General features: G+C 35.5%; 1 protein-coding gene across 1 annotated transcript; it reads right to left on the bottom strand.

Moving 5' to 3' along the window:
* Window positions 1-10,621: 10,621 nt before the first annotated feature.
* LOC131638712 (uncharacterized) lies at window positions 10,622-11,485 on the bottom strand. The gene has a single exon (XM_058909271.1). It carries the CDS (start codon window positions 11,483-11,485, stop codon window positions 10,622-10,624), a length of 864 nt encoding a protein of 287 aa, XP_058765254.1.
* Between the last annotated feature and the right edge of the window lie 898 nt (window positions 11,486-12,383).

The raw sequence follows: 12,383 nt of genomic DNA, 5'->3' as shown, positions 1-12,383 counted from the left end.
CGGTTCTAAGGTGCAAGCACTTAACCGTGTTTAGAAAAGATTCAGGAAGAGAAAAACGCTTCATTTAAAAGATGGTTGATGAAAGTGAAAGGACTACACCTACACCTGCATCTACATCTGGCTCTGCTGAGCAATACAACGGTAACAATGGTTATACTAGACCGCCGGTATTTGATGGTGAAAACTTTGAATACTGGAAAGATAAACTGGAAAGTTACTTTCTGGGTCTAGATGGTGATCTATGGGATCTTCTGATGGATGGTTACAAACATCCAGTAAATGCCAGAGGCGTGAAGCTGTCAAGGCAAGAAATGAATGATGATCAAAAGAAGCTTTTCAGGAATCATCATAAATGTAGAACTATTTTGCTGAATGCTATCTCTCATGCTGAGTATGAGAAGATATCTAACAGGGAAACGGCCTATGACATATATGAGTCCTTGAAAATGACTCATGAAGGAAATGCTCAAGTCAAGGAGACAAAAGCTCTTGCCTTAATCCAGAAGTATGAAGCCTTCAAGATGGAGGATGATGAAGACATTGAAAAGATGTTTTCGAGATTTCAAACTCTGACTGCTGGATTGAGAGTTCTTGACAAAGGATACACCAAGGCTGATCATGTAAAGAAGATCATCAGAAGCTTACCCAGAAGATGGGGTCCGATGGTGACTGCATTCAAGATTGCGAAGAATCTGAATGAAGTTTCTCTGGAAGAGCTTATCAGCGCCTTGAGAAGTCATGAAATTGAGCTGGACGCAAATGAGCCTCAAAAGAAAGGTAAGTCTATTGCATTAAAATCAAATATCAAGAAATGCACTAACGCTTTTCAGGCTAGAGAAGAAGATCCTGAAGAATCAGAATCTGAAGAAGAAGATGAACTGTCCCTGATCTCCAGAAGGCTAAATCAAATCTGGAAGACCAAGCAAAGGAAGTTCAGAGGCTTCAGAAGTTCAAGGAAATTTGAACGTGGAGAATCTTCTGATGAAAGAAGATTTGACAAGAAGAAGGTCATGTGCTATGAATGCAACGAGCCTGGACACTTCAAGAATGAATGTCCAAATCTTCAGAAGGAAAGTCCCAAGAAGAAGTTTCATAAGAAGAAAGGTCTTATGGCAACCTGGGAGGAGTCAGAAGATGATTCAGAAGATGAGCAGGCCAACTGTGCGCTGATGGCGACAGAAGATGACGGATCAGAATCTACATCAGAATCAGATTCTGAAGAGGTATTTTCTGAACTTACTAGAGATGAGTTAGTTTCCGGTCTAACTGAACTTCTGGAACTCAAGTCTCAGATTAGTCTCAAATACAAAAAGCTGAAAAAGCAATTTGAATTTGAAACAAAGAAGCTTGAGTTGGAGAATTCTGAATTAAAAGAAAAACTTTTAAAATTATCCAATAATGTTGGATCTCCTTCTGATTCAGAAAAATCCACTCCTAGTCTGAACCATATTCTGAAAGAATATGATTTAAGTTTCAGAAAGTTCTTATCTAGAAGTATTGGCAGAAGTCAGCTAGCTTCTATGATATATGCTGTGTCTGGAAACAAAAGAGTTGGCATTGGTTATGAGGGTGAAACCCCATACAAACTTGAACCTGTTGATGAAATGAAAATTACATACAAGCCATTGTATGATCAGTTCAAGTATGGCCACTCTCATGATATTAGGCACACCTCACATGCACAAAGTTTTCACATAACACACACTAAGAAGCATGTGACACAACCTAGGAAATATCATGAAACTCACATTAAGAATTATCATGCTGTTCCTCCTATTGCTTACAATGTTAAACCCAAGTTCAATCAGAACTTGAGAAAATCTAACAAGAAAGGACCAAAAAAAGATGTGGGTACCTAAGGATAAGATTATTCCTATTGCAGATATCCTTGACTGCAAAAAGGACAAGGCACAACATGTCATGGTACCTGGACTCTGGATGCTCGCGACACATGACAGGAAGAAGGTCTATGTTCCAAGACCTGGTGCTTAAGTCTGGAGGAGAAGTCAAGTTCGGAGGAGATCAGAAGGGCAAGATAATTGGCTCTGGAACTATAAAGTCTGGTAACTCTCCTTCCATCTCTAATGTACTTCTTGTAGAAGGATTAACACATAACCTCTTATCTATCAGTCAATTGAGTGACAATGGTTATGATATAATCTTTAATCAAGAGTCTTGCAAGGCTGTAAATCAGAAGGATGGCTCAATCCTATTTACAGGCAAGAGGAAGAACAACATTTATAAGACAGATCTGCAAGATCTTATGAGTCAGAAGGTGACTTGTCTTATGTCTGTTTCTGAAGAGCAGTGGGTCTGGCACAGAAGATTAGGTCATGCTAGTTTGAGAAAGATTTCTCAGATTAACAAACTAAATCTGGTCAGAGGACTCCCTAATCTGAAATTCAAATCAGATGCTCTTTGTGAAGCATGTCAGAAGGGCAAGTTCTCCAAACCTGCATTCAAGTCTAAGAATGTTGTTTCTACCTCAAGGCCATTAGAACTCTTGCACATTGATCTGTTTGGCCCAGTCAAAACAGCATCTGTCAGAGGAAAGAAATATGGATTAGTCATCGTAGATGATTATAGTCGCTGGACATGGGTAAAATTATTAAAACACAAGGATGGGACTCATTCAGTGTTCTTTGATTTCTGCATTCAGATTCAATCTGAAAAAGAGTGTAAAATCATAAAGGTCAGAAGTGATCATGGTGGTGAATTTGAGAACAGATCCTTTGAAGAATTCTTCAAAGAAAATGGTATTGCCCATGATTTCTCTTGTCCTAGAACTCCACAGCAAAATGGGGTTGTAGAACGAAAGAATAGGACTCTTCAAGAAATGGCCAGAACCATGATCAATGAAACCAATATGGCTAAGCATTTATGGGCAGAAGCAATAAACACTGCATGCTATATTCAGAATAGAATCTCTATCAGACCTATTCTAAATAAGACTCCTTATGAATTGTGGAAGAATAGAAAGCCCAACATTTCATATTTCCATCCTTTTGGATGTGTATGCTTTATTCTGAACACTAAAGATCATCTTGGTAAGTTTGATTCCAAAGCTCAAAAGTGTTTCCTTCTTGGATATTCTGAACGCTCAAAAGGCTACAGAGTATACAATACTGAAACATTGGTTGTAGAAGAATCAATCAATATCAGGTTTGATGATAAGCTTGGTTCTGAAAAACCAAAGCAGTTTGATAATTTTGCAGGTTATGATATTGACATATCAGAAGTTGTTGAGCCAAGAAGCAACGCATCAGAAGCAGAGCTTCTCAGAAGCAAAGAATCTGAAGATCAAGTATCAGCTTCTCTGGAGGATCTAAGTATGTCTGAAGAACCATCTGTCAGAAGATCATCCAGACTCATCTCTGGTCATTCAAAAGATGTCATTCTTGGAAAGAAGGATGATCCAATCAGAACAAGAGCATTCCTTAAGAACAATGCAGACTGTCAATTAGGTCTTGTATCTTTGATCGAGCCAACTTCTGTTGATCATGCTCTAGAAGATCCAGACTGGATAATTGCTATGCAAGAAGAACTGAATCAGTTTACAAGGAATGATGTTTGGGATCTTGTTCCTAGACCAGATGGATTCAATATAATTGGTACAAAATGGGTCTTCAGAAACAAGCTTAGTGAGAAAGGTGAAGTGGTAAGGAACAAAGCCAGACTGGTGGCTCAGGGTTATAGTCAGCAAGAAGGGATTGATTATACAGAAACCTTTGCACCAGTGGCCAGGTTAGAATCTATTCGTTTATTAATTTCTTTTGCCACTCAACATAACATCACTCTCTATCAGATGGATGTTAAGAGTGCCTTCTTAAATGGTTATATAGATGAAGAAGTTTATGTCCATCAACCTCCTGGTTTTGAAGACTCTATGTCTCCTAATCATGTTTTTAAACTTAAGAAATCATTATATGGATTGAAACAGGCTCCCAGAGCTTGGTATGAACGCTTAAGTTCTTTCCTTCTGGATAATGGTTTCACTAGAGGAAAAGTGGACACTACTCTCTTTTGTAAAACCTTTGAAAAGGATATTTTAATTTGTCAAATATATGTAGATGATATTATTTTTGGAACATCTAATGCTACACTTGGAAAGGAGTTTGCTAAGTCTATGCAGGCTGAGTTTGAAATGAGCATGATGGGAGAACTCAAGTACTTCCTTGGAATACAAATAAATCAAACATCAGAAGGAACGTACGTTCACCAAACCAAGTATGTGAAGGAACTTCTGAAGAAGTTTAATCTTCTAGACTGCAAAGAAGCCAAAACTCCTATGCATCCAACATGCATCCTAGGTAAGGATGAGGTAAGTAAGAAGGTAGATCAGAAGTTATACAGAGGTATGATTGGATCTCTTCTATATCTGACTGCTTCTAGACCTGACATTCTGTTCAGTGTTTGTTTGTGTGCTAGATTCCAATCAGATCCTAGAGAATCTCATTTAACTGCTGTTAAGAGAATTCTAAGGTATCTGAAAGGTACTACTAATGTTGGTTTAGTTTACAGAAAATCTAAAGAATACAACTTAGTAGGATTCTGCGATGCTGACTATGCTGGAGACAGAATTGAAAGAAAAAGTACTTCAGGAAGTTGCCAATTTCTTGGAAGTCATTTGATCTCCTGGTACAGCAAGAAGCAAGCAACTATTGCTCTATCAACCACAGAAGCAGAATATGTCGCTGCTGCTGGTTGTAGTACACAGATGCTCTGGATGAAGAGTCAGTTAGAAGATTATCAGATATTTGAGAGTAACATTCCTATATTCTGTGATAATACTTCTGCTATATGTTTATCTAAGAATCCTATTCTTCATTCAAAAGCTAAACATATTGAGATTAAACATCATTTCATAAGGGACTATGTTCAGAAGGGTGTTATTTCTTTAAACTTTGTTGATACAGACCATCAATGGGCTGATATCTTTACAAAACCCCTGGCTGAAGATAGGTTTAAGTTCATTCTGAAGAACATCAGTATGGATTTATGCCCAGAATGAGAAGATGAGAAGTTCTCATGTATGAGTATCTTCTGAAATGAATGTGGAACATTTCTTTTAATCAGAAGTTCTGATTGAATTCTTTTAGAAATTATGATTCGGTTATTACTAACGTTTCATTGTCTAAGTTGATTCAGAACCTCTTTTAAAGCAAAACAGCTGTTACGTTTTATCTCGGGATGGTAAACCTGTCGTTACTATTCATGGATAAGCGCGCGTGCAGTTGAAGGGACGCCGACCATAGGTAACTGTGCTAGTCACCTCATTTGTCTTTATTATCTCTCCTCACGTCACGTAACATTAAATGCTTTTCATCATTCGTTTCACTTTATTTTCTTTTAAATACTCTTCAAAATGGTTTTTGGTTTCCTATCTTTTTGTTTTCCTCTTAAAAGTTTTTTTTTTCTCTCTCTCTCTCTCTCGTTTTTTCATCTCTTCTCTCAAAACCTAGCGTTCACCCTAAGCCTGTTGAAGCTCCATGACTCAAAGGCGACAGATCTATGTGCATCTCGGGATGGCTCTTCTAATACCGCTCAAGTCAGACTCTTCTTTGATGTTGTTATCAACTTTCATCCAAAGACAGAAGACTTTCTTGAGTTGTGGGAAGATATACTCAACTTCTATGTTGAGTTTCTTGACCGAATGTTGTATTTTTTAATTTTTGTAGTCATTTCCTCTTTGGAAATTCTACTTTGTAGTTTTCTTTTCCTTGCTGCTTCTGCTTGTTAAACATAGGAACCTTTTGTAATATCTTTTGATTATCAATGAAAAGTTTCTTTGTGTTTTACATTCCAGTAAATGTTTTCTTTTGTCGTTTTATACATCTGAATTTTTTTTTAAATATTCTTTTTGATGTTATGACAAAAAGGGGGAGAAGATAAATGATAAATGATTTGATTATTTGATTAAATCTATCAGTTGCTGGGTAAAGGCTCCCACACATTCACTAACAAGAACTGCAAGTTCTATATGGTTTAAGTGTTTTGCAGGTACAGAGAAGTGAAGAAAATCTTCAGAAGCAAACACTAGAAGCAAAACCATAAGAAGCGTTATTCTGTAAAAGGAATAAGCTCTTGGAAACTGAAGCAAGCTGAGTGCTGTCAAGCCTCAGAGATCAGAAGCAAGAAAGAAGAATGTATCAGAAGCACTGATAATAGAATTTGAATATCATTGTCTATCCTGTTCTGACAAAATTCTATTTGCTTTGATACATATAATGTTATGGCTCTGATACATTATTTGCTCTGATACACGTTTTTAGCCTAAATGCTCTGATACATTTGGCTCTGATACATATCATGTATTTGAATATACATTTTATGTTCTAACTCGTTCATGCTGACTTTTGTCGTTTAGTTTTTGTTCTGTAACATTTCAGGATGTAGAGATGCTCTGATGATGCTCTGGTACATTCAACAATGTTCTGATACAAATCTAGCATGAAGTGATGTTGGTAGACATTCAAAGTTCTGAAGCTATCCGAGGGAAGCAGAAATCAGAAGATGTGAATGTTCTAAAAGATCCAGTAATTCAAGTTCTGAAGCTGTCCTGAATGGAAGCAGAAGTCAGAAGCTGTGAGTGTTCTAAGGATCTAAAGAAATTCAAGTTCTGAAGCTGTCCAATGGAAGCAGAAGTCAGAAGCTATGAATTCTCTGAAGGCAGAAGCTTATATGATCGTCTCTACCGAAATAATCAGGGAAGTCTTTTATTAAAGTTCTTCGAGTATTTATTTCAGGGGGAGATTATTTATCTCAGGGGGAGATTGTTAATCTCAGGGGGAGACATATTCATATGCTTATGCTATAGCTGTGTAATTTGTCTTTTGCCGTCTACTCTTTCTGATCGCAAATTCATATCATTTATATATGTTTTTGTCATCATCAAAAAGGGGGAGATTGTTAGAACAAGATTTGTTCTTATCAATTATCTTAGTTTTGATGATAACAATAATATGAATTTTGCTTAAGATAATATGGTACTCTAATCCAATGCAATTTCCCTTTCAGGAAATATATATAAAGAGTACGCATAATTCAGCGCTCAGAAGTTGTGTCTCAAATGGTTCAGCATGCAACATCAGAACATGGTCTGGCAAGACATCAGAAGATGGTCGAAGCAGAATCAGAACATGGGTCTATGGAAGCATCAGAAGAACATGAGATCAGAAGCACTGAAGATCAGAAGATGGTATCACGCTCAGAAGCACTTCAAGGTCAGAAGATCAGAAGATGCTATGCACCAAGCTGTTTGACTCTGATGATATTCAAACGTCGTATTCACAAACATCAGATCAGAAGGAAGTACACGTGGCAGACTACGCTGACTGACAAAAGGAACGTTAAAAGCTACTAAAGGCTACGTCAGTAGACACAGCGTGAACAAGGCTCGAGGTAGTTGACAAAAGCGTATAACATTAAATGCGATGCTGTACGGAACACGCAAAGCATTAAATGCATTCAACGGTCATCTTCTCAACGCCTATAAATTTGAAGTTCTGATGAGAAGCAAGGTTAACGATACTGAACAAAGACAATTCAAATTAACTTGCTGAAACGCTGTTCAAATCTAAACTCAGAATCTTCATCTTCATCAAAGCTCACTACATTGCTATTGTAATATTTTAGTGAGATTAAGCTTAAACTGTAAGAGAAATATCACAGTTGTGATTATCGCTTTTAAGAAGCATTTGTAAACTCTTAGAATTGATTACATTAAGTTGTAAGGAACTAGAGTGATCGGTTGATCAGTATACTCTAGGAAGTCTTAGCAGTTGGCTGAGCAGAAAGTCTTAGGAGTGAACTAAGCCTAGAGTGATCGTGTTGATCAGTAGACTCTAGAAAAGTCTTAGGAGTGAACTAAGCCTAGAGTGATCGTGTTGATCAGTAGACTCTAGAAAAGTCTTAGGAGTGAACTAAGCAGTTGTTCCCGGAGTGATCAGTGTGTGATCAGAAGACTCTGGAAGACTTAGTTGCGGACTAAGTGGAAAACCATTGTAATCCGTGCGATTAGTGGATTAAATCCTCAGTTGAGGTAAATCATCTCTGCGGGGGTGGACTGGAGTAGCTTCGTTAACAGCGAACCAGGATAAAAATAATTGTGCATTTTATTTTTATCGTCCAAGATTTAAAGTTACACTTATTCAATCCCCCCCTTTCTAAGTGTTTTTCTATCCTTCACCTAGTACACAAATAATGTCTTTCTCCCACCAACACTTTTCACATAATTACGGACACCGCTCAGAGACTACAACCTTCATATGGACCATACTCCCATTATTGGTAACAAAATCTTAGGCATCCATAAAGAGCCTCGATATCCCCCAAAATTGTACATGGTTGGTTTCCATTGAAACCTAACACTCAAAACACATACCAACTAGGAGTATGGTTGTGTTTCCGAATAACTCAATACGATGGGATTTATATCACCCTAGGGTTTTCTCACCAAATGTATTATCTTTTTTTGACTTACTAAAACATTATCAAAGCATCATCATGATTCATGATTTAACTATCTTAATCAGTTAGCCTATATGAATTTCAAATTAAATCCACCAAGGGTGGTAACCGCTTACTGGCAGAGAGTAACCAGATATAGGTCGGTTAAAACTCAAAAATTTCCTAGTTTTACATGTTTTCTCAAATCTGAATCCATTTAAGTTATGTACTAACATAAAGTGAACACTGACAACATATCACACAGCAGATGCATCATAATTTCGCACGCATTCATAAAAATCAACAATCAATTCATGATTTGTAATCAAGAAAAGAAATAAATTCAACTTAGTATACCCCAACCTATCATGAATTTATCGTAAATAGTGAGTGGTATCTAGCTACACATCATTGCTACCCAAGTCACGAAAATATCATGTGATCTAACAAAACCTTTCGTGATAATGTTTGTGTAAAAAATTACCCTTTTGCACTCATGTCTATATTGAACACAGGGCATAGACCATGTCACCCTTGTCCAATTCAATATTGGGCCCTTAGACATTTATTCTATTACGCGGGATGAGAAAGTTCTATCTAGGTCACTCATGTCCCTTAGCATGATTTGTGGAGTGCCCGTGAACTATCTTAACGGCCATCCAATTACGGTTAATATTTGATCAATAAAAAAAATACTTGACTCCTACATCTATATATGGTTCATAGTGGATTCAGGTCGAAGGGTTGTATACACCACTGTCTCCATGAGAATAACTTATGACACTTTGCATAAATTTCTATGTAGAATTCTCTTAGCGGGTCAATCCAGTATAAATATTACTCCTAATATTCATACCTATGTGAAGACTTGATTACTCTTTATCCATAATCCATGAGATTTGATCGTAAGTCTATCCATACAATAGTCTCAATGATTTAATGTTTTCCCACTTCACAGTAAAGCACGACTAGAGATAATTTGATAATACTGTCCTTATGTTTCATGGGATCTCATGATTATGTCGCACTTAACATTTCATTAAACAGAATAGCTATTCTAGGGACTTTATTATTTTGCAAAAACAAACATGATAAAGAAATGTCTTTTATTATTAATATATGATTTGATACAAGTACAAAAACTATTGGCATCTAGGGCTTACACCGTCAATCTCCCACTAGCACTAGATCCCATCAGGCATACACCTAATACCCATAGATCTAGTATGGCCATCATACTCTGAATATCTTCGCATCTCATATATCTATTATCTCTCGAATGAGGTGATATTGCCTAAATATGCGACTTACTATATGTTTAAGTATGCGAAAATTTGTACTCGTGTAATGTGTATACTATTGTACTATGTTTCATTACCCGTATTAACCGTCTGAATGGGATAATTATAGACTTATCTTTTTTGGATTGTTACATATTGAATATTTAAAATCATAGTATTTAAGTCAAAAAAAATTAAATGACGTGGAATAAATTCATAAATTTCATTTCAAGGTATATAACTAGCTGAATATTTTTAAATAATATTTGGATTAAAAAATCTTATTGAATGGAAAATAGAATAAAGTGTGGCAAGATGATAAATTTGAAAAAACAATATATAAAATTTACAATAATTAATAAAGGCCTATCAAGTGACTAGTTTAATTTAGTATGTACCTTTCATATAATAAACATCGTTTTACAGTCCTTTTATGAATTAATTTTCAAAGAAATTTAGAGCATTCAACTTGTGTGGTCTATGTTTTATTTATATTCCACTAGTGTAGTCTATATTTTTCGTTCCCCTAATATTCTCTTCAAAGTAACTTTAATTAAAATAATATGTACATATTAGTTCACAAAATAATAATTACTTGGTAAATTTTTTTCACTCTGGGACAAGCCTTAGTGATTTATTCAAAACATAATTGTGACAGGTAAATATACGCACTATAACGTTATATATATAAGTAAAAGTAACAATTACCATCTCCAATCTATTTATCTCTCTTTTATTTGAATATAGTTTATTCTCTCTCTCACTCTCCTTAATTCAGAAATCACAAAATACATTAGAAGATAAGTTGTCGAGTGAACGATAACTTAATGTTAAATATGGTGGTGGTGTAAATTGGGACTCTCTAGTCTCAATCATGCAATGCAATGATTATTCTAAGGTTGAAAGGAATTCGGGTAGTTTGGATTATGACCTCTTAGACTTAATTTTGCAGTGAGATGGACACTCGTTGGATGTAAGGAATTGTCGTGGTGTGGATTAGGACCTCCTGGACTCAATCTTGCAATTCCATGAACATTTCTAGTTTTCAAGAAATCATGGTGGTGTGAATCTGGACCTCCTGGACTCAATCTTTCAATGCGATGAACATTCCCCATTTGTAAGGAAGCATGGTGGTGTGGATCTTGACCTTCTGGACTCAATCTTGCAATGTGATGAACATTCCTCGTTTGTAAGGAAAGATGGTGATGTGGATCGGGACCTCCTGGACTCAATTTTGCAATGTGATCGACACTCGTTGGATTTAAGGAATTGTCATGGTGTGGATTAGGACCTCCTGGACTCAATCTTGCAATTTCATGAATATTTCTAGTTTGCAAGAAATCATGGTGGTGTGAATCTGGACCTCCTGGACTCAATCTTTCAATGTGATGAACATTCCCCGTTGGTAAGGAAACATGGTGGTGTGGATCTGGACCTTCTGGACTCAATCTTGCAATGTGATGAACATTCCTCGTTTGTAAGGAAAGATGGTGATGTGGATCGGGACCTCCTGGACTCAATTTTGCAATGTGATGATCACTTTTTGGCTGTAAGGAATTGTCGTGGTGTGGATTAGGTCCTTCTGGACTCAATCTTGCAATGCGATGAACACTCCTCATTTGTAAGGAAACTTGGTGATCAATATGATCCTTAATATCAATAAAGCGATGAGTTGCTTTAGAATTTCCCATCAACAATGCTAAAAGAGATACTTCGATAAGCATTATTGAAAAGAACATGTTTAGCAAATTTGCCATCGCTAAAATATTAAAGACTACAATGTTGATACACACAAACACACAAAATGTATTAGGAAAACATAATGAGAAAATATAAATTATATATATGAGCAACAGTTTTTTTGTTTGAACGGCATGCTAATTGCAAACATTAATTTGAATGTCTATAACAAGTAATTTTTACTCAACAACTTAATTATTGTTTTGAAAATAAAACTATTACTTTAAAATAGAACTATTTGTTATGTATTTGGCAAAAAGTTATTAAGTATGAGTGATAAATTACTTAATTTCTCAACAATCACACTATTGTTGGGAAAACCTTCTTATTCCAACAACAACAACTAGTTTTAGTGGTTGAAATTTGATTTGTTTTTTTTAATTATTTTACTATATTTAAGAAAGAGTTGTATCAACAACAAATTTTTTTGCTGGTAATAAAATAATTTTGGAAAAATCATAATATATATAGATTGATAAACGATATATAAAAAAATATTTTGAAATTTTCAATTTCAATCACCAGATGGGACATTTCCTAATACTTTTTGAAAAATATATTACAATTAATTAAATATAGTAAAATATATTAAAACTAACTCCTTTACTCTTTTTAATAAATATAGTTGTATATAAAATAAACTTACATCTTATGTTTGGTTAACTATATGGACTAATTTTTTCTTACACTAAGAGTAAAAGAAACTGTAAATTCTTAAATCTAATTAGTTAAGATGGATTCATCTATTCTAAACAATTTAAATTCAATTTAGTTGTAGAGTTCTCAAGTTGCCCCTTCTCATTCAAAAATCTAGTGAGTTTTAGACAACCCGTTTCCCAAAATTTCCTCTCGAAAGTTATAATCATCTTCTAATCCAAATGGCTTCTATCGTTAGCTCACTTTCTTAAAATAAAT

Source organism: Vicia villosa, unplaced genomic scaffold, assembly GCF_029867415.1.
Source record: "Vicia villosa cultivar HV-30 ecotype Madison, WI unplaced genomic scaffold, Vvil1.0 ctg.002391F_1_1, whole genome shotgun sequence".
Lineage (NCBI taxonomy): Eukaryota > Viridiplantae > Streptophyta > Magnoliopsida > Fabales > Fabaceae > Vicia > Vicia villosa.
Note: the sequence above shows the minus strand (reverse complement) of the source record. Positions and strands in the feature narration are given on the sequence as shown.

Excerpts from the sequence above, each read along its gene's own strand:
- LOC131638712 (XM_058909271.1), bottom strand. The coding sequence starts at position 11,485 with ATGGCAAATTTGCTAAACATGTTCTTTTCAATAATGCTTATCGAAGTA.